Source organism: Aricia agestis, chromosome 4 (assembly GCF_905147365.1).
Source record: "Aricia agestis chromosome 4, ilAriAges1.1, whole genome shotgun sequence".
NCBI classification, from domain to species: domain Eukaryota; kingdom Metazoa; phylum Arthropoda; class Insecta; order Lepidoptera; family Lycaenidae; genus Aricia; species Aricia agestis.
The window spans coordinates 14,819,390-14,840,854 of record NC_056409.1 but is presented as its reverse complement, the minus strand read 5'-3'; the positions used below and the strand labels follow the sequence as shown (position 1 = coordinate 14,840,854).

Below are 21,465 nucleotides of genomic sequence, written 5' to 3'. Positions count from 1 at the left end.
AAAAAATATTTTATTAATTGTTTTAGATAACACAAAAAAAAAATTATGGAAGATAAGAAATAGGAACGCCTGGTACAGTCGAGAGCATGAAGCGTTACACTGTACTGGTAATAAGAACGGTTCTAATAACAATATCAGAGTATAAAGCTGCGCGTCCATCCCATCGGTTACGAAATGCCGATGGGATGCGTCCACTGCATTCGGATTCCGCGTCGGCAATTTAGTTATTAATGTATACATATATGAAATGTGTGCGTTAACGCTTTGGAGTTAAGGTTGGATTTGCTATGTTCAGTTTTGATACTTTGTTTCGATGCGCTTTGACTCTGCACTAAATATATAAATTGACCCATAGACGCGGCTGCGGATGACGTCATCGGCATAAATTCCGGTCTCAGGCGCAGAAATGCCGATCCAGTGCACGCAGTACCATACAAATCAATACAAAGCAACAAATCCGTACGCTCTGTATGCTCCGATTCCGATCCAGTGCACGCGCAGCTTCAAACTTTATTACATTTGTTTTCATAATTTATTAGGTACTTACCTTATTAAATGACTGCCGACTGCCGTCATGACTTCATGAGTATTAAGTCTGAAGTATAATATTATGTAAAGGTCGTATCGTGGTCGTAACTCGTAGTATATTAATATACTACGACCACGATACTTTACATGTTCGTAATCTCTTGCATTGGTACATTATGGGCCAATGCGCAGTGGTTGCATTATTTTAATCTCTTTCATACTGTTTATGGATTTCTTGTTGTTTATACGATTTGTGACTCATTTCATTTATCACATTTTGTTATTTTCCTGTCTGACAAGAGTACGAGGGCTGCTATTTATGTATCCGGAACTGGCCACTTACAAGAACAATGTTTAAAAAGTAATTACAACATTTGAAAATAGAACTCTTTGGTTGAAGAATACATTTTGTTTCATGTGACTGTCAATTATTTTTCCATTGTGGCGTCATTTTGAAAATTGCGTGTCTTCATTTGCCATGGATTTAACGCGTGAACATTTTCGTGCAATGATTTACTACGATTTTCGGCGTGGGCTAAATCAACAACAGTGCTTTATTCAACTCACCGCAACTTTTGGAGATGAAGCACCATCAAAAACCACTGTTTATCACTGGTACAGTGAGTTTAATCGTGGGCGGTCTATGCTCACGGATGAAAATAAAGAAGGTCGCCCAAAAACAGCTGTTGTCCCACAAAATATAGATGCTGTGCGGGAACTAATAATGCGTGATCGTCATGTTACATATCGCGAGATAGAGGCGTCCTTAGGCATAAGTATGACGATCATACATAAGATATTACATGAACATTTGGCTGTAAAAAAAATATGTTCGCGTTGGATTCCGCACAACTTGACAATCGATCAAAAACGGGCTCGTGTCGATTGGTGCAAAAAAATGATAAAAAAATACAACCGTGGTACGTCAACAGCCGTTTATAATATCTACACAGGTGATGAATCTTGGATCTATACATATGACCCCGAAACTAAACAACAGTCAATGGTGTGGGTGTTCCAAGATGAGCCGAAATCAACAAAAGTTACTCGTGCAAAAAGTACTTTGAAGCAAATGGTCGGCTGTTTTTTTGGAATTAATGGACATGTGGCTACAGTGCCATTAGAGAATCGTAAAACGGTTAATTCTGAATGGTATACGACATTTGTTTGCCAGAAGTCTTTGAAGAAATAAGAAAGGACAACCGACAACGCAGAATCATATTACATCACGACAATGCTAGCTGTCACACCTCAGCTGAAACAACTCAGTTTTTGGAGGGTCAAAAGATCGAATTGACTGGTCATCCGCCGTACAGCCCTGATTTGGCACCTAACGATTTCTTTTTATTTCCATACGCGAAGAACAAATTACGTGGTCAACGTTTTTCGAGCCGCGAAGAGGCTGTTGATGCGTTCAAAATGCACGTTTTGGAGATACCTCAATCAGAATGGAAAAAGTGCTATGAAAATTGGTTCCAGCGTATGCAAAAGTGTGTCGATCATCGCGGCGAATATTTTGAAAAGCAATAAAACCATATTAAATGATATATGTTTGTTTCTTTTTTTAATTCCGGATACATAAATAGCAGCCCTCGTAATGTTAAAAAGACTAGAGTAATGTTAAAAAGACTAGACGTGGGAGAGCCATGCTTCGGCACGAATGGGCCGGCTCGACCGGAGAAATACCACGTTCTCACAGAAAACCGGCGTGAAACAGCGCTTGCGCTGTGTTTCGCCGAGTGAGTGAGTTTACCGGAGGCCCAAGTATCCCCTACCAATTCTCTTCCCTACCCTCTCCTATTCCCTTCCCTTCCCATCCCTACCCTCCCCTATTACCCTATTCCCTCTTAAAAGGCCGGCAACGCACCTGCAGCTCTTCTGATGCTGCGAGTGTCCATGGGCGACGGAAGTTGCTTTCCATCAGGTGACCCGTTTGCTCGTTTGCCCCCTTATTTCATTAAAAAAAAAACCCCACAGTGCATGAGTGTCTGAATTATAAGTGGGTTATTAATCTTAATATAATTACCAGTAAATAATCCATACAAACTATTTTGAACCCACTTATTAACCGAATTAAATAATAATAATAATAATATCTATGGACGCTTCACACCACGTCAGTCTGGCCCCGTGCTAAGTTACTTACACAAATTGTAAAAAGAGCTTACTTTTAGAAGTATATATATACTTATATAATAATAAGTTCTCCAGAACTGCAATTATTGTATTATCTACTTAATAAAAATTTATTTCATTTTTTGAAGATTATACAACCATAATAAAGAAAAAATACAAAAGAAAAAAAAAATAAGAGAAAGAAAATACAAATAAGAGAAAGAAAAGAGAAACAAATCGATGCGACGCGCCTTTATGAGGGAACCGTGATGGTACCCTATTCCATTATACTAAATCACAATGTTACACACTTGGTTGGCTTTTAGTAGATTCGAGGCATCAGATTAAGGCATATCAATGAATCTCAAAAATTGCTAAACGGTTTTTCCTACTTGTCATATAACTCATAATATATTAAAAATTACGGTATGTTTTTAGGTTTTCCCACCAATTTATACATTTACACTATATTATCAAGAATATTGGTAATATTCTTGATATAGTGTAAATGTATAAATTAATATGTAAGTATATCTAAATGTATGCATTATAACAATTGATTATGTATATATCGCTTAATCACAGGCGATTAAGTTCTTGGATTTTACCAAACTATTCCTTTAAAACTACAGGAAATACCTATCCGCAACTGGTTCGGGAAAACCTTTTACAGAGGATAATATTATGTTCCTTTGTTCATTCATTTTCGCAATACCTGATCAGTAAGTCACATACCTATAAACGGAACATGAAAGTAAAAAAAAACTTGTAAAATAAATTACCAATTTACTAATTATTGTGTAAAAAAGTATTTAGGCCTTATACTACGCAAATTCATGTTTTTATTTTCAAAAGTGCGGCGTGACTATTAGTCCTGTATTGTATGATTCCCGTCCTGGGTACTGTATGAATAATTTTTATTATTTTTTGAACAAAACGAAATTAGCCGGACAATAGCCGGAAAATTTGCTGGTATTTTTAATCTTTTAAATAAATAAATAATTAAAAATGATTCGTAAAGTAGGTACCCGGAATTTATCCGGGTACTGTACGAATCTATTTATTCACCCCTAAACTGATTCATCTGTGATTTGTGTAATACAGCTTACTGCTTAGCCTCATGTACCATCGAGGAAATTGATTCCTATGCAATTGACAGACCAACGTTATTTGGTCGAATATTATGTCAATTCAATGTTAATTGTGATCTGTCAGCTGGGTTTTGACGTAACGCAACCAAACTACTTAGGTCCCCGATTTGCATAGGAATCAACTTATTTGATAGTACAATGTACTATCAGAGAAGTTGATTCCTATACTAGGCAGATGGCAGACCTAAGTAATTTGGTCGCGTTGTGTCATACCCAGCCGATCACAAAATTATTATTGAAATAACATGTTCCGGCCAGTGCCGTAAAATAAATAGCCTTTTTTGCGCCCTGTGAGAGCTTCTACATAACTGCACCTTTGCTTTTTAACCGACTTCCAAAAAGGAGGAGGATATAATATGTTCAGCTGTGGATATTTTTTTACTACATTGGGAAACATCTCTGGGGCGCAGCGGGAACTTATCGGGAGCAATTCGAAAAATAAGGATCTCTATTCTCTCTGGTCTGGCCATTATTGCGCCCCCCAGAGTCTACGCCCTGTGCCTGGGCACTGGTGGCACCGCCCTATTTACGGCACTGATTCGACCAAATGACGTAGGTCCGTCAACTGCATAGGAATCAATTTCTTCGACATGGTAAAATGAATTTTAAATCCATAATAATGTGATCTCACCAAAAAAAGTAAGTTTGAGGAGGAAATCCATCTTCCTTATCAAAAGATCCACCTGGATATTTAAAAGGTTACAACAAGAAAGTCAAATAAAACAAAAATTACGACTACCGAATTTATTAAAAATATCTTAATTTATTCTGTGACCTAATTTTAGTCTTATACTCAGTTAAAGCTTCCATTCTTTCTTGCTTGTATGGATCGTGTATTTCAGAGGATTAGTTAGTCCTTCGTCCCAAAAATTTTCGTCCCATTGGGAGGAAGGACTAAATATGAATTTTTAACAATTTTTTTTATTCTAGCCCTTCGTCCCAATTTTATGATCTATTGAACATTTTTGGGACGAAGGACTCTTTCAGAGTACCCCACGCACAGTGTGATAAAAACCTCGATTTTGTTTCACAACGTTTTTCTTTCAAAATACTATAGTTGATAGCTATATAAACATTAGAGTAAAACTCCGAGATCGATATTCTTTGTAGTTATTTTTTTAAAGAGTGTCAAAGTTGGCGTTTTTCTGGGTAAAAAATTTGCATAAAAATTAATAAAAAAAAAACTAATCAAGTAACATTAATTTTGTTTATACCAATTAAACAAGCACTTAATACTTGACTTTTTCTCCGAATTTGGTTAACCTACTGTGATCAAGTGGGCAGATATTTATTTATTTAGTAATTTTAGTTTTTTATTTTTTATTTCGCGATTAGATCGAATTAGAAAAAGTTTTAAGCATGAAATGATAGTGTGAATAATCCTTTATCAATGTTATTAAAAATCATACTCTAATAACCTCTGTGTCAGAAGTAATATCCAATTCAATTTTTTTTTATAAAAAATCGGATTTTTTTGACCTAGGGTTGTCACTAAAGTTGATATTTTATTTTCCCCGACTACATCAGAAGGTGATTACTGATTAAATATTGTTTGAGCATATAAAATCATTAATTTACGTCATATTTTTTCACTTTTTAGATTTTTTATTATTAGACCTACCTAAACGTGATCCTGATATTTTTTGTATAGGGTATCGATTGTGAATTTGCGTATCAACCGGATAAATCAAACAAGAGACCTTTAGTGACAACCTTAGGTACAAAAAATCCGAATTTTTATTTAAAAAAATTTAAATACGATATAACTTCTGACACAGAGGTTATTAGAGTGTGATTTTTGATAACATTGATAACGGATTACTCACACTATCGTTTCATGCTTAAAACTTTTTCTAATTCGATCTAATCGCGAAATAAAAAATAAAAAACTAAAATTACTAAATAAATCAATATCTCCCTACTTGATCACAGTAGGTTAACCAAATTCGGAGAAAAAGTAAAGTATTAAGTGCTTGTTCAACTGATATATACAAAATTAATGTTACTTGATTAGTTTTTTTTTAATTAATTTTTATGCAAATTTTTGACCCGGAAAAACGCCAACTTTGACACTCTTTAAAAAAATAACTACAAAGAATATCGATCTCGGAGTTTTACTCTAATGTTTATATAGCTATCAACTATAGTATTTTGAAAGAAAAACGCGGTGAAACAAAATCGAGGTTTTTATCACACTGTGCCACGCAAGAAACCAGAGTGTTCTAAAATATTCATTCTCGAATATTGTCCAGTATCCAGCCCATGAATTTGGTGACGTTCGTGTATATTCCTGGATTATTGGAGCCGCAGTTCTGGGGCCCTCTGGAAACTATGCCGTACTGTATGATTCTGTATGCCCCCTTGTATGTGCTCTCCAGCATGAGAGGGCCGCCGGAGTCACCTTCGCACGAGTCCTTGTTGACTGCCCCGGCGCAGAGCTCGGTATCCACATTCCATCTGTTCAAGGAATACATAATATTATCTACCGGCTACCGTTTACACAATATTAGGAACGCAAAATCATCAATCGGAAAAAAACTGGAGGGGGTTAACCCCAGTAATGTACCATCGAATAAATTGATTCATAAGCAGATGTAATTTGGTATGATCATGTCAATTTAAAATTTTATTAAAGTTGTGATCTGGGTTTGTCATAACGCGACCAAATTACATAGATCTGCCATCTGCCTGCGAATCATTTTCACTGAGAGTGCAATATGACGTCTGGTCATTTAGCTACCAAAGTAAACCAAAATCCTACTAATCAAAATCCTTTCTAATTTCGCCCAGCGATTTGAATTATTAAACGTATCATTACATTCATGCCAAAGATACTGAACGGATTTTGATGGGTTCAATTACTCTCAATTCCAAAATAAAATACTCATTTTTTAAATGCAAAACAAAAGCTAGTGTGCGAACATATCGAGTGATGAAAATAAAAGTCGATGACCATACTGGAATCAAGACTGGTATGATACGAATGATGTCATTGGGCTTGAGTCTTGACCAACCTTAATTATTTTTAATTTGTTTGTCCTTATTGCAACCCAATCGTGAATCCCAAATGAAAATCCACTCATATTAATGAAAACCGAGTGTTGTGCAGAAAAAATATTATTTAGTAACTTAGTTGTGATAACAGTAATTTAAAACAGTTTTGCTTAACTTTTGGTAATAATTATTATTATATTTCTTCGCTTCATTCTTCGATATATAAATAATTAACCAAACGTAGATTATAACTTTGAATGAAGCGACTCATATAATAATGATCGAACTTCTGGTAAGTTCGTTTGATCATTTATAATTATCGTCACGTTTATGCACCAGACATTGTTATTTTTGATAAAAAATAAATAACGTGTCAGGTTATTAAAAAGAATAGTAGCTTTGTATTTAGTTGTATTATATTATGTATATTAAATTTTCATTTAAGGCAACTTTTTCTCTGTAAAAAACTTTTAATAGTGCAAACCTGGCAATAATTTTATGCATTTTATTATGTAGAACATCTTATATATAAAATTCTCGTGTCACAATGTTAGGCCTCGTACTCCTCCGAAACGGCTTTACTGATTTTACCCAAATTTTATATGCATATTCAGTGGGTCTGAGAATCGGCTACTGGGTATTTATTATATTGATAAGTGCATTTGTTCAATAAATAATAGTAAATTATTACAACTCGAGACTGACGGCGACTATTGTTTGTGGGACGTTGTCATGGTAACGTACTTATTTAGTCACTTCAATAAAATAATATGGGTGGAATACTTCGATCACCAATATACTATATAGCAATGAGTTTCTAAAATACTAGAGTAGCAATGTCTTACAAAAGATTCTCAGAAATGCGTAACCACTTTTTTGTTCAAAAGACAATGTCAAGTCATATATTCGTTATGTCATTATGTATGTGAGATATGCCTGCAGGCATCTTCGAAGTGGCAACGCGTTGCTACCGTAAACTTCCAATCTAGTTACGTTAGTAACATAGAATATCATTGCTATATAGTATATTATTTAGTATATTAGTGATCGAAGGTGGAATACTTGATTTATATTATGGCAAAGAAACGTTTGCCGGGACAGCTAGTAATTTATAATCTACAGGATAGAAGCACTTCCATCGTGGGTATCGCAGACACAATAGATTTTCAATTGTTATGCGGCAGCTGGCTGCCCCCGCAAGCAATTTATTGTACACTCATCAATCCGATGGGTGTACAATAAATTGCTTGCGGGGGTTTCACTAGTGAGTATTGAGAGTAGTGAGGGTACTACTTGGAATTCTTAACAATAAATAAATTTTACCTGTTGTAAAAACTGCTGCATTGGCTGCTGCTCCAGATGGGGACTTCCACCTTCAGCAGTATCGAGGAATCCTCGTTATTCTCAGTGAGGCCCCACCCAGCAACCGTCGCCTGTCTCCCAGACAATTCTGTATTCCTCATACTCGCCGTTATTGGTAAGCATATGGGGGCGGCGTTTCCTAGAGTGACAGTTTATATATTAACAAATAGGAAATGTTACGGAAGAGTTAGAGAGGGCGCTACTAGCACACACAGTAAATAATCCGACCGATAGGCGATATCCGACATGTTGCACATGCCTATTTACAGATTACAGGCATGTGCAACATACAAAAACATCAATAGCATTCTGAACGTTATATTTAAATGAATAAGGGCCTGTATTCACTTTGATTATTGCGAGTGCAGGTGATTAGTGGTTAGGAGAAAATAAAGTTTCGCCACCAATACGACCTGCAAACCTGTAAGAAGAAAGCGTATTCCGTCTTAAATAGCCGGCAACGCACCTGCAACTCATCTAATGTTGCGTGTTGTGCAAGGGCGACGGTAGGTGCTTTCCATCAGGTGACTGCTCGTTTGCCCCTTATTCAATAAAAACTTACTATATGTGAAGTTGATAGGCTTGATCAGTCGCAACAGGGCTATGTCGTTGGCCACAGTCTTACTTGTTTTCACGTAGCTTTCATGGAAAATTATTTCTTCTACGATCATGTCCTGAAAAAGTCGAACTTATTTTATCAATATTTTTTTTACAAACAGTGTAGAGCTTAAAGAATATAAAACTATAAAAATTGATTTACAGGTAGATCCAAATCCACCAATCCACAAATCATGCCTTGATATAGCCCTACCAATAAAATATTATGTAGATCCGCCATGCTTTACATTTACTTTACATTTTACTATCAGAGAAGTTCCTTCGGCAGAGTGCGGACCTACGTAATTATTGTGTACGTAATTTATCCGCATTATGTCAAACCCATCCGAGAAATCACGACAAAAATTGAATTGTAAAAACTAAAATTGAAAAAACGTGACCAAATGACGTAGGTCTGTCAACTGCCTATGAATAAATTTCTTCGACGGTAACCTTACACCGGACACCTTACAACGGACCTTATTGTAACTACAATATTTTTGTAAATGAACTTTTTTATTAAGTACCTGAATATGTGATTCACAAGCGTATTGGTCTCCTGTCCCCTGGCAGTCAGTCCCGTACCGTATGTCGTATTCTCCTATGCGTACACCAGCGATGATCCTATTTCTAACACAGTGTGCGGCAGTCAAGATGTATCTTGAATTAATAATGCTCCCTCCACACTGGAACTGAAGACCTAGTCCTGGAATGAAGAATGTTATATTGTAATTTTTATTAGTTTAAAAAAAGAATTTTCTTTAGTACCTTCTCACAAAAGTGAGGGCAGAAAAGGAAAAGTCCATGTCCAGGTCCATATCGCTTCATGCTGCGCAAGTTGGAGAACATGAAGAAATATAATATCTATCTATGGTATGGATATATATCTATGGTATATTAGTATAGATGTCGCCCTCGAAGCAGCTAAACTACGGATTTGATTATAACAAATGCACCTCATTTGATGATCAATAGATGAAAATGATATCGCCCATGACATCCTACTAATATTATAAAGGCGAAAGTTTGTTTGGATGTATGTATGGATGTTTGTTAATATTTCACACAAAAACTACTGAATGGATTTTAATCAAACTTTACAATAATATAGCTTATGCATCAAAATAACACATAGGTCACAATTTTAACCGACTTTTAAAATGGGGGAGGTGTTATGTTCGTTTTTTTTGTTCAACGATTACTCTGCCGTTTGTAAACTGATTTTCAAAATTTTTCATTTGGTGTTTAGGGTATCATCCGAATTTGGTACTATATTCACAAAAGTGGTAACCCGAAGAAGGGATCCATAAGTAATGGGACATCTAGTCTAGGCTATACTTATAATATTTTTCTCATGTCTTTGTCGGATTACGGTTTTTTAACTTCTACTTCTTAATTGCTACTTGCTTGTTTTGTAAGAGATGAGCGCCATCCACGGATACTCGTACAGGTTCGCCGTTGCCCCCCCCACGATGCGCCTGCCGTCTATGTCACCGCAGGAGTCCGGTAGGAGGTTAATGTTTGGATGGTTCTCTATGTCATCTTTACCTTCATCGTCTTCGAAGTCTGAGCAACATACCTGTGAATAATGAAGTTTTTGTTTAAACAAGTTTGTAAAAAATGAATGAACGTGGGTGTTTACTGTTTAGACTTTAGGGCGTTCGCTACGTTGAGCGTGTGCCCGCCGCGGCTGCCCGTCGCGGGCGCCCGCGCCGTGCGCTCGCCGTAGTAACAACCACGCACATTAAAACTCTGGAACGAACTGTCACCAGCAGTATTTCCGGACCAATACGACCTGCAAACCTCCAAGAAGAGAACGTATTCTCTCTTAAAAGGCCGGCGACGCACCTGTTCCATGGGCGACGTCAGTAATTGCTTTCCGTCAGGACCCGTTTGCTCGTTTGCCCCCATCCTAATATTATTAATGCGAAAGTGTCCCTATCCATACTAATATTATAAATGCGAAAGTGTCTGTCTGTATGTTACCTCTTCACGCCCGAACCGCTGAACCGATTTTGCTGAAATTTGGTATGGAGATACTTTGAGTCCCGGGAAAGGACATAGGATACTTTTTATCCCGGAAAAATATACGGTTCCCACGCTATAAACGAATTTTGGCGCAACGGAGTTGCGGGAATCATCTAGTTTTTAACCGACTTCCAAAAAGGAGGAGGTTATATGTTCGGCTGTGGATATTTTTTAAATAAAAAAAAAAGTAGCCCTACTGTATGTCCTGTGACATACCATACGTTCAGTTCGGCAGCTTATTGAAAGTTTGATATTGTCACATGTCTACTCTGGTATTATCTTACTTTTGGAATCTTCTTGTATCCTGAGCCTTCGTAGCCGCAAAAGGAATTTTTAAATTTCTCTTCTGTATCCGAATTGCTGTTGTGTATTGCGAGATCTGTTGCTCTTGAGCAGGAATTTAATTTTACACAGTCGCCACAGTCCTCTGAAAATAAATAAACAAAATATTAAATATGTAATTTTAGTTTCTATCCATCTTATTTTTCTTTATATTCATAGTTTCTGTCTTCTCTAATGTTGGATAAAATCAGTTTACTCTACTTAATACTTCTCCCTCATTCTCTTTTCTCTCAATACTTACAGGTATTGGATAAATATACCAAATAAATTATATCTTCCTCATATCTCTATTTTTCTACTGTCATCTGTTCACACTACCTAATATTCCTTCCTAATGTCTCCTACCCTAATTTACTGGGTAACTGTACTATGAGTAATTAATTGTTGTCGCTGTCGAAATAATTGAATGCAATTTGTTTAAGTATCCAGTTAGCGGTTTTGTAATCATCAGACTGGCCTTTAGGGTATTGATATGAACTGCCCGTTTTATGTAAATACGTGCGTCATTTTCCTTAGTAATATTACTATTTTATGATAGGACAGCATAAATCGCTGCATTAGTTAAACTAGGTGGTAATTAAACAACGATTAAGTAACTTATAAGGACATATACCAGTTAGGGCTTCACGCGAGGGCGAGATTTTTCTCGTCTCGTCTCGTTCTCGTCTCGCTTTTACGAGACGAGACGTTTTGGAAAACATTATCAGCAATACCGAGACCACATCTGTGGCTGTTGTTAATTTTTTTAATGAAGTTTTTATTCGAAAATTCAGAAAAGGTCTACTTAGAAACCAATATATTTTACAAAATATAAAATCTGGTAACCATCCAAACTGCATTATATCAAGTCAAGTAAATACACTAGTCATAAATATTCCTTTTTCTCTTTAATATATTATAGAAATAAATCATTATTTACAACTAAGCGAGACGAGACGAGTCAACTGGTAACGAGACGAGACCGAGACTTGAACGAGACTCAATTTTTTGAGGATTGACGAGACCGAGACGAGATTTTTGTTAATCTCGCTTACTCTCGTCTCGTGTGAAGCCCTAATACCAGTATATGGAATGTACTACTCGTATCAGATAAGTTTATTCATATAAGTACAGATAGCGTGCCTACGTAATTTGGTTGCTTTATGTCAAATCCAGCCAACAGATCTTGACCATATCTTGACTAACATTAAATTGACATTACTCGACTAAATGACGTAGGTCCGTCAACTGCCTATGAATTAATTTCTTCGACGGTACGTTTAAAGCAGCGGTTCTCAAACTTTTTTGGTGGTGGAACTTTTTTAGGAAGTGACATTGTTAGCAGACTCCCCAAAAATGATTTTTTGTCTTTAAATGAACAATTATTGTCTAATGACGTTTCTAAAAACAATTTATGTACTGTTCGCAGAGGCCTTTGAGCTGGGAGCTGGCTTTGGGCCACACTTTGAGCTGCTTAAAAGATTAAAGCAACATCATGCATGCGCTTGGTTACTTGTATTTGTACCGTACTTAATAAGCGCAAAACCTTGGAAATCTTGGAACGAACTGTCACCAAATTTTTGTTCCTTTAATAGTCCATCGCTATTCATAACGTATGCATTCCATTGAAATTGGCATAATATTTAAAGGAAGAATGTTTTTTCCTTGAAGATTTTGCTTGCCAACACACTTGCGACTCGTCTGGTGTAATAGCCGGTTTATTATTATTCCAATCCAGTGCATTACAGTGCAATCATCCGTTGGATTAGATTACTGGATTAGAAAAAGTCACATGTGACACGCCAGACTAAAACAACGGAATTTGAATAGAAAATTCTTTTTTTGTACCATAAACATGATGATAACATGAGATTAGAAACAGTACAAACAGGTAGTCTAGCTCATAGCTGTTTCTTCCAGATAATCAAAAAACTTTCACTGTGACAATTTCTTTATAAGTAAGTGGAACGATTGATAATATTCATTTGTAACGTAACAGTTTACTGAGGGCCGGGACATAAAAACACGATACGACGTCGCGTCGTGGGAATCTATGACGAGCATCCCGGCCCTTATGCCCGGTCTTTAAAGGATTTTGACGAGTGTTCGTCTGCAAAATTTCTATATAAATTTTTATATAAGTAATTACTGAGTTTGATTGGTTCTCGTCAAAGATGTTTTGTTATTTTGATGACAAAATACTTCAGAAAGCAGCCATATTTACGTTATAAATTATAATTCTTTTGCCCATGTCCAGTTGTGGATTTATTTCTTTTGAATTAGGAGTACGAATTGTATTTCTTCATTTTGTATATTATTATAATAATAATTATAATGATATCATGATATGAGTATATTGTTGACTCTACAATGTATTGAAAATTAAGTCATAACTCATTAGTCATTAGTTATATTACCTGGGTAACTTGTAATAAAATTATAACTAAACATAGTTGGCATATTGCTTTATCTTTATTCATAATAATATATTAATAAATCATAAACTTATAATATACTGTTATAAATAATGGCCGAGGAAACGTTTATTTGTTGATTTTTCGCGTCGTATAAACTCTTAAAACACTGGACCGATTTAAGTGGACGAAATATAAAGAGAAGATAACGATGAAGGACATGCTACTTATAATTCAGGGAAATTATATAAAAAAAGTCCATGAAAGTCACAAGAAGTTTTCGATTAAGCAGAAAAATATATTACATATTAATATAAGTAATTAAGTAGTTCTTAAATACTTACTCCTTAAAATATAACAAATGTATATTAATTATAGCTTTTCTTTGTGTGATGTGTTGAATAAGTTTTTCTTACAAGACTCTAGCCTAGATTGTTATTTTTGTGTAAGTACACAGTTTTATATAAGAATACGTAAGTTTTGATTTATGTACGACAAATTGTTTTATTGCAGCTATTCGATTAAGGAAATTATGTTTTAGAACGGTTTTCCTTCTGATATTGTAACCCCTGCACTGTAACCTATGACGTAAACTGATTATACACCCTATGAACTGTGTGTTGTAAGACAAACAAATAAAATCTTTAATAGTCATTATATCTATAGCAGGGGTCACCAAATGGCGGACCGCGGTCCGCATCCGGACCGCCGACCCATTGTGTGCGGACCAAGCATGTTCGAACTTCGAAGATGATCTTCGTTCATCTTAGGACTTCAACATCTCCAGGATTAAATGTATTTTGACATTTCTATCTAATATCCATAGCTTGCACCAATATTTCACTCCAAACTTCAGAAAGATAATTAGCTACAAAAATGGTTACTTTTATTTATTTAAACACTTCATACAAATATTTACATAGGCGGGCTTAATGCCTGGTGGCATTCTCTTCCAGCCAACCTTAGGGTGATGATGAGAATGTTGAATGGGCGCATTCTAAAACAATATTACTTAGTTCAAATATGATGCGATAAATAGTTTTATAAACATTAATGTCTGATAACTTTTATTTTAAATGGGTAAGGCCGCCAGAATTGTCAAATAGTAATACAAAAGATTTTGTTACTTTTCTCATTTATATCTAAAAAATACCTTTGTAATTTCCATAATTACCTATGTTTAATATTTTTTTTAATGTGTGGACCGCGATGGTCATTTCATGTCTTAAAACAGACCCCGAGCGAAACTAATTGGTGACCCCTGCTCTATAGTAATAATTAATATTATCTATCTTCATCACTATCACTTCGCCAGTCTACGCGGTATCGCTCAGTACTCCGTAACTTTTTGTCTGATTTTTTACATATTTACTGTTCAATTATAAATACCTTCGTCACCCTCTTAAGTACCCCGCTAAATTATAGCTTAAGAACCCATTGTTACTTAGTAAAGCCACGACTGTACTAAATAAGAGCAAAAAAAAAATCAATTAAGTACACTTATTACTCACTCAACCCTTGTAGATGTCCCACGAGATACAGAAATACACACAGGAGATAATATTTCCGCATTTTTTTCGCCTCCAACACACACCTGGACCTTTTTTTTTTTGTTTTTTTTTTTTTTTTTTTTTTTTTTTTTTTTTTCGTTGGGGGAATGCTTTTACGCATCCTCGGGGCCTGGGGAGGACCACCGAGGTATGTGGGACTCCCTGGGGCGGACGGAAGACGCACCCGGGACTACCCACTAAAACCCCAACGGTGTTCCTGCTCCTGAAGGTGGGACTACGGGAAATGCGTGATATACGACCGCAGCCCCACCGCCTCTGCCTCACCTGAGGCTCAACTCGTGGATACACCATTCCACATTACTCCGCGACGATGCACTGGAACACCTAGTGCATCGTGGCCTACCCGGGTCTCGATGTCATGGGCGACGGCAGCCCCATACCGGCGCCCCGAGCTCCCCTGCTAAGGCGGGATATCGCGACCATGTCTGGCCCTTGGTCTCCGCCTCGGCCTTCTCTGAGGATCGAGCGCCTCCGCCTCTCGCCTGCGCTCCGCCTCCTCTTTCGACGACATTACCACTTCGGCGAATGCCTCGACTGCCCTCCAATAGTGTTGGCTGTCCAGCATCGCACGAACGATGGCCGGCAGCGTGATGTCGGGTCCAATAGTGGCCTGTAAGGCCGCTCTTTGACTGCTCCAAGCGGGACAGACGAGCAACGTGTGCTGCGCCGTATCCCGGTCGTCATTACAGTGATGGCAAGCAGTGTTTTGCTCGCGTCTGGCCATGTCGCACAGATACTGACCGAAGCAGCCGTGCCCGGTCAGTACCTGTGTGAGACGGTACGACAACGCACCGCTGTCTCTGTCCACCCATTCCCTCAGTACGGGACGCATTGCGTTTAACAGCTCGACGCTGACTAGGGACTCATTCAGACGACCGAACCAAAGGTCAAAATCTCGGTCCCGTGCTGCTCTTCTCCATCGCCGTATCTGGTCTATCGATGGGATTCGTCCTACCTCACGTTCCTCCTGGCATAGCCAAAATATTTCAGCCAGTGACTCGGCTACACACCTGGACCTGCTGAACTTTTAAGGTAAACTGACTACAAACAATTTATAAACACTATAACAGGTTATGCTTATTTTAATCATATTGGCGACGTCTGCAGGCTGGAATTGATTTGGATATAATATTACAACGGTGTATGTTTTTTGATGGATGATTCATATTTACGAAGAGGAAAATAAAAATCTTATAGCCAGTGGCGTAACTATAGGGTGGCAGGGCTGGCAAAATGCCACGGGCCCCCGACCCAAGAGGGCCCCGGCCGAAGAGGTCAGAAATTGTTTATAATTTGTTTTATTATTATCGTGATGATTTTTACTGATAGGGCCTCATCAATTTGCCACGGGCCCCGGATGTTATAGTTACGCCCCTGCTCATAGCACTTAATGTAGAGAAATATAAAGAGAGCTGTATATACATATTTACAAGGAGTTTTGATATAATTTAATATTTTTATTTACTCCTTTAGGAATTTTGTTAGGTATCTATAATACCTACTAACTTTTGCCCGCGGCTTCGCTCGCGTATCAGTAACAGGCGCGATCAAATCTCATTGATTTGTCAACCCTTTTTTTTTTAAACCCAAGTTTAACTTAATTTGAGACAACCACATTGTCTCAAATTAAGTTAAACTTAATTGAAAGTGTGTTACAACTAAAATAACTAGGACTAAATTAAAACTGAATCGAGTAACGATTAAAATTACGAATCTAAAAGTGAATTACGACGTCTGAATTGATATTAACTTGTGACTGAATTGCGACTGAATTGTGACTAAATTGCGATTGTTTTGTGACTGAATTTTTAATAATTTAAAAATTGCGATTGTTTTGTGATTAAAAACGACACTCCAGGAATCGTGTAGTCCCATACAAACTTTCCCTCACTTTTCAAGTTTTCACCCCCTTAAAGGTCGAATTTTTCAAAATCCATCGAATGCCTACTTCATACAAAGTACACACGCCCAAATTTCAAGTCTCTACAATCCGTGGTTTAGGCTGAGTAATGATTCCAATGTATATGACATTAAAGTCATTAAATCATGTAGTAGGTATGTATATGGGCATTTTTCAAATCTTTTGACCACGGCGAAAATAAGATGTCCCCTGACTTTGTGCTTTTATATTTTAATTTAAATAAAATAACAAAATGTTGTAAACAGGTGTGCCAATTTCACCATGTCCCCTGTATACCTTCTTAACTTTGTAATGCCATATCTTGAAATATTCTTAGAAAATTATATTAAAATCTTTAATTTTTTAGTAACACAATGTATAATTTTGTTAATTTTATCTTTTGTTTATTTGTTGTTATATAAAAATATGAAAATAAATCAAATTTTGTTATGTCACGGATTTCGAGAAAACCGGAATTTCCGGTAGGTAACGTCGTTTTTTATCGACTTCCAAAAAGAAATCATAGCAATTTTATTATTTTTTGTGATGTGGCAACTATTTTTTGACAGTTAACGTCATTACTGTTTCTGTTGTGGGCCTCTGTCATTAGTAAAATTCGTTACTTTCGTCGTCGAGCAACGTGTCCACGAAAACATCTTCAAGTAAGTAGAGTGATATTTAATAGGTCAATGTAATTGTTTTAAGGCGCAGACAGCTGCCAATTTAACATCTTTGTGCAGTTTTCTAGACGTATGTATTTCATTGATTGGCACAAAAAAAATATATGTGATTTTTGATTATATTTGGAAAAGCTTGTCCGATTTAAATAATAAAATAATGTACTCCTACTGGATGAAAAAAAATACCAAAGTCACATCTTTCGGGAACTTTAAACAGTTCTAACTAAAGTAATAATACAATCTATGCTTTAAAAATTTGTTTATTTGATACCTTTTACAAAAATCCAAAGATTGCCCGATTTAATTTTCGGCTCTGACATCTAGATTTCCCACAATATTTATTTTTCCTCTAACAAACGAAAAATGTATCCACGCTTCTGAGTGAACATTTCACATCTCTCTCTCTCGCATGAAAACCGACAGTGTTCGCTGAGGCGCGGTGCTATGTGGACGTGTGACGGATTTCGCTCTGCCGATATTGTGATTTAGTGTAATTGAAGCGTTTAGTTCTTAAAATTTGTATATAGGTATTTCTCATTGTTTTATAGTATATTAAGTTTATTCTGTAAATATTTGAAATTATATTGCGCGTCTGTAAAAATGGGTGACAAGAAAAAGAAAAGACGTCCAGCAAAAAAGCGACAGCTTCGTGAAAGCCACAAATACATGATGGAAGTAAAAGTAAGTTCAATTTTATCTACTTTCTAGTTGCGTACGTCTTTATTAAAAAAACAACGAACAATTACGACCCCGAATCAAAATATTTCGTCACTCTCAATGTGTTTTAGGATAGCCAGGATCGTTGTGTCAAATAAAACATAAAAAAACTGTATTACGATTTACGATTGATTACGATTTACGAAAATCCTCTAAGATTCGAACCATAGACCTTGGAAATTGACATAATAATGTTATCACAATCGTTGTGATAACATTATATCAATTTCCAATCGGCCTATGGTTCGAATCTTAGAGGATTTTCGTAAATCGTAATACAGTTTTTTATGTTTTATTTTATCACTGATAATAATTTTGCTTTGTATCTGAACATTTATGTTGGAGTTTTGCACTCCAAAATAAATGTTCAAAAAGTTAAAAAATCACCACTCATAAAGTTGATTATTTCGTTAGCCTAAATAAGTTTTAGCGTCGCGCGTCGGGGATCGTTCTGATAAATCAATATTCAATCGGTCTATGGATCGAGTTTCAGAGAATTTTCGTAATACTTTTTATGGTTTTTTTTATCACTATTAGCACAGAATAAGTAATAGTACAAGTACTATAATTAGGTACTATAAGTTCATTTTGCTTTGAATCTGAAGTTTTATTTAGGCCTTTATTATTTAATTTTTTATTTCAGGCGGCGGAAAACCATGGATAGTGCAATTATTGATAACCCAAACGAATCACCAAATGCCAATTCAGATCCAGCGGCAGGTAGTATGTTGGAAAGGTAATATAAGTTTATTTATCTACTTATTATAAGTTGTAACCAAACGTCCTTCACGACTACGAAACACAGCGCAAGGGCTGTTTCACGCCGGTTTTCCTGTGAGTCCGTGGTATTTCTCTGGTCGAGTCGGCCCATTCGTGCCAAAGCATGGCTCATTCATTGTATTTTTTATGATCCAGTTTGTGGGATAATGTGTGTCACCAATGTGGGATAATGTGTGTGGTGGCCAAAGGAAGATCTTCCGACCGAGCGAGGTGTTATGCTCGGTCAGGCCGAAGCCCGCTTGATACATATCAGCTGTCGTATATATACCGACGCGCTCAGAAAACTTCGATAGCGCGATGCAGGAATGTTAGGCGAATTGTGGGTACCGCCACAAGTTTATCTATTACAAGCTATTTTAGCCTTTTTATGATATTATTATGATTTAATTTTTTTCCAGTCGACCGAAAACGATGGAATTAGATAATACTCGTAACACAGTGGAAAATGTAGCAAATGCCGATCGCAATATAGCGACGGGTAGTATTTTAAAAAGGCAAGTATATTTTTACAATTACGATAGGCTAGGTAAATATAGATATAATAAGTTTATTACTATTTGAGCGCGATGCGATTGCGCGATTCTTTCAGCTCTATTCAAGGACATGCTCCGTAAGGGCCGGGACACAAAATCACGGCACGTGTTTTTGTGTCCCGGCCCTAATAGGGTGCGGCTTCACTGCGTAGTAGGGGTGAGCGTTATTTCACGTCACTATAGTTACAATAACTAGCTACATACAGTAACCGAATAACTAGTTTCGAGTCGTATTTATATAGTAGAGTAGTGATTTTTGTAACGTTTTTATTGCATTGGGTGGTATGAAGTACCGTCGAGCGATCGTCGCGTTGTTTCGTTTGGAGTCGCAGCTAGCGCCCGCCGCCCACTGCACCGGTCGACCTAGCGAGCGACAGCGAGTTTGCTATAGTCCGCGCGGAACTAGTTGGCCGCGCCGCCGGTATGGGAGCATACCGGCGGCGCGGCCAACTAATTCCGCGCAGATTACCTAGCAAAAATATTAATTAGTTTATATCAATACTAATATTATAATTGGGAAGAGTTTGTTTGTTTGTTTGAACGCGCTAATCTCAGGAACTACTGGTCCGATTTGAAAAAAGGCTATAGGCTATAGGCCCGCGCGCGCGCCTCATCCCGGCGTCACCCCCTTTCATTCCCCCGCGCCGCGAGTGACCTTTCTGCGACGATTTTAAATGGGATAAAATATTGTCATTAAAAAAAAATAACACCCATTTTTAGGGTTCCGTACCTAAAAAGGAAAAAACGGAACCCTTATAGGATCACTTTGTTGTCCGTCTGTCCGTCCGTCCGTCTGTCAAGACCCTTTTTCTCAGGAACGCGTGGAGGTATGAAGCTGAAATTTATATCAATTACTCAGGTCTACTGTCCCTTGAAGCTGTGAAAAAATCAAACTTCTAAGCCAACGCAATCAAAAGATACAGCCGTTTATGCCGCAAATTTTCGACACTTGCAAGGGAATCAAAACCTACAGGGTGCTTCCCGTGAACTCAGAATCTTGAAATTTGGTACGAAGCAACGTCTTATAGCATAGATAAAGGAAAAATTACGAAAACCATAAATTTTTAGTTACATCACATAATATATTTTTTTTAAATAATTTTAAACTTACTACCCATTTCCTCATAAACGCGTAGAGGTATTAAATTGAAATTCATACCAAATACTCAGGTCTATAATACCTTTAAGCTGTAACAAAATCAAACTTCTATGTCAACGCAATCAAAAGAAACAGCAATTTAAGCTGCATATTTTGAAACTCGCAAGTACTCGCAAGGGAATCAAAACCTAAAGGGTACTTCCAGTCGACGTAGAATCTTGAAATTTGGCATGAAGCAACGTTTTATAGCACACATAAAGGAAAAATTCCGAAAACCTTAAATTTTTAGTTACATTACAAAAATTACTTAAACGATAAAGAGATCTTTGTCTTAAATTTATGCTCCTCCATCTTTCCCCATTGTAATGTTATGAATTTCATTTTGCAATAAAAATACCATAGTTATGACTCGATTGTCGTAATGAACGAACTTTGTAAACCTTGCAGGTTTGTACGGAACCCTCGGTGCGCGAGTCCGACTCGCACTTGGCCGGTTTTTTTGGTTAAATGGGCTCTCCTAATGATACCTAAGCCCTGCGGGGCTAAAATGGTAATATTTAGCAATTCCTCTCAATCAATTCAGCAAATGAATTGTCAAAACTGACAAATGTCAAATCAGTGCAAAAACACAAAAATGAATTGCAAGCAGAGTTGCATTTTGCGATATTAGAGAAA

The 21,465-nt window shown here is 36.8% G+C and overlaps 2 protein-coding genes across 2 annotated transcripts; both read right to left on the bottom strand.

Moving 5' to 3' along the window:
* Positions 1–4,523: 4,523 nt before the first annotated feature.
* On the bottom strand, positions 4,524–16,194 carry LOC121726597 (CLIP domain-containing serine protease 14D-like). The gene is made up of 9 exons (XM_042114024.1): positions 16,098–16,194; positions 15,022–15,110; positions 11,060–11,202; positions 10,155–10,326; positions 9,275–9,453; positions 8,713–8,824; positions 8,112–8,289; positions 6,002–6,251; positions 4,524–4,794 (listed from the first exon to the last, which is right to left on the bottom strand). The coding sequence occupies exons 2-8, from the start codon at positions 15,080–15,082 to the stop codon at positions 6,026–6,028; spliced, it is 1,071 nt and encodes a 356-aa protein (XP_041969958.1). The 5' UTR covers positions 15,083–15,110; positions 16,098–16,194; the 3' UTR covers positions 4,524–4,794; positions 6,002–6,025.
* LOC121726114 lies at positions 15,482–15,913 on the bottom strand. The gene has a single exon (XM_042113347.1). The coding sequence runs from the start codon at positions 15,911–15,913 to the stop codon at positions 15,482–15,484; it is 432 nt and encodes a 143-aa protein (XP_041969281.1).
* Positions 16,195–21,465: the final 5,271 nt, after the last annotated feature.

Bases quoted from the DNA above. Each gene is read 5' to 3' on its own strand.
- LOC121726597 (XM_042114024.1), bottom strand. From the start codon at position 15,082: ATGCGGAAATATTATCTCCTGTGTGTATTTCTGTATCTCGTGGGACAT. The intron at 10,327-11,059 runs GTAAGATAATAC...CATTATTCACAG, and splicing joins GATACAAGAAGATTCCAAAA to GTATGTTGCTCAGACTTCGA. The intron at 8,290-8,712 runs GTAAGTTTTTAT...CTGTCACTCTAG, and splicing joins GCCTATCAACTTCACATATA to GAAACGCCGCCCCCATATGC.
- LOC121726114 (XM_042113347.1), bottom strand. From the start codon at position 15,913: ATGCGTCCCGTACTGAGGGAATGGGTGGACAGAGACAGCGGTGCGTTG.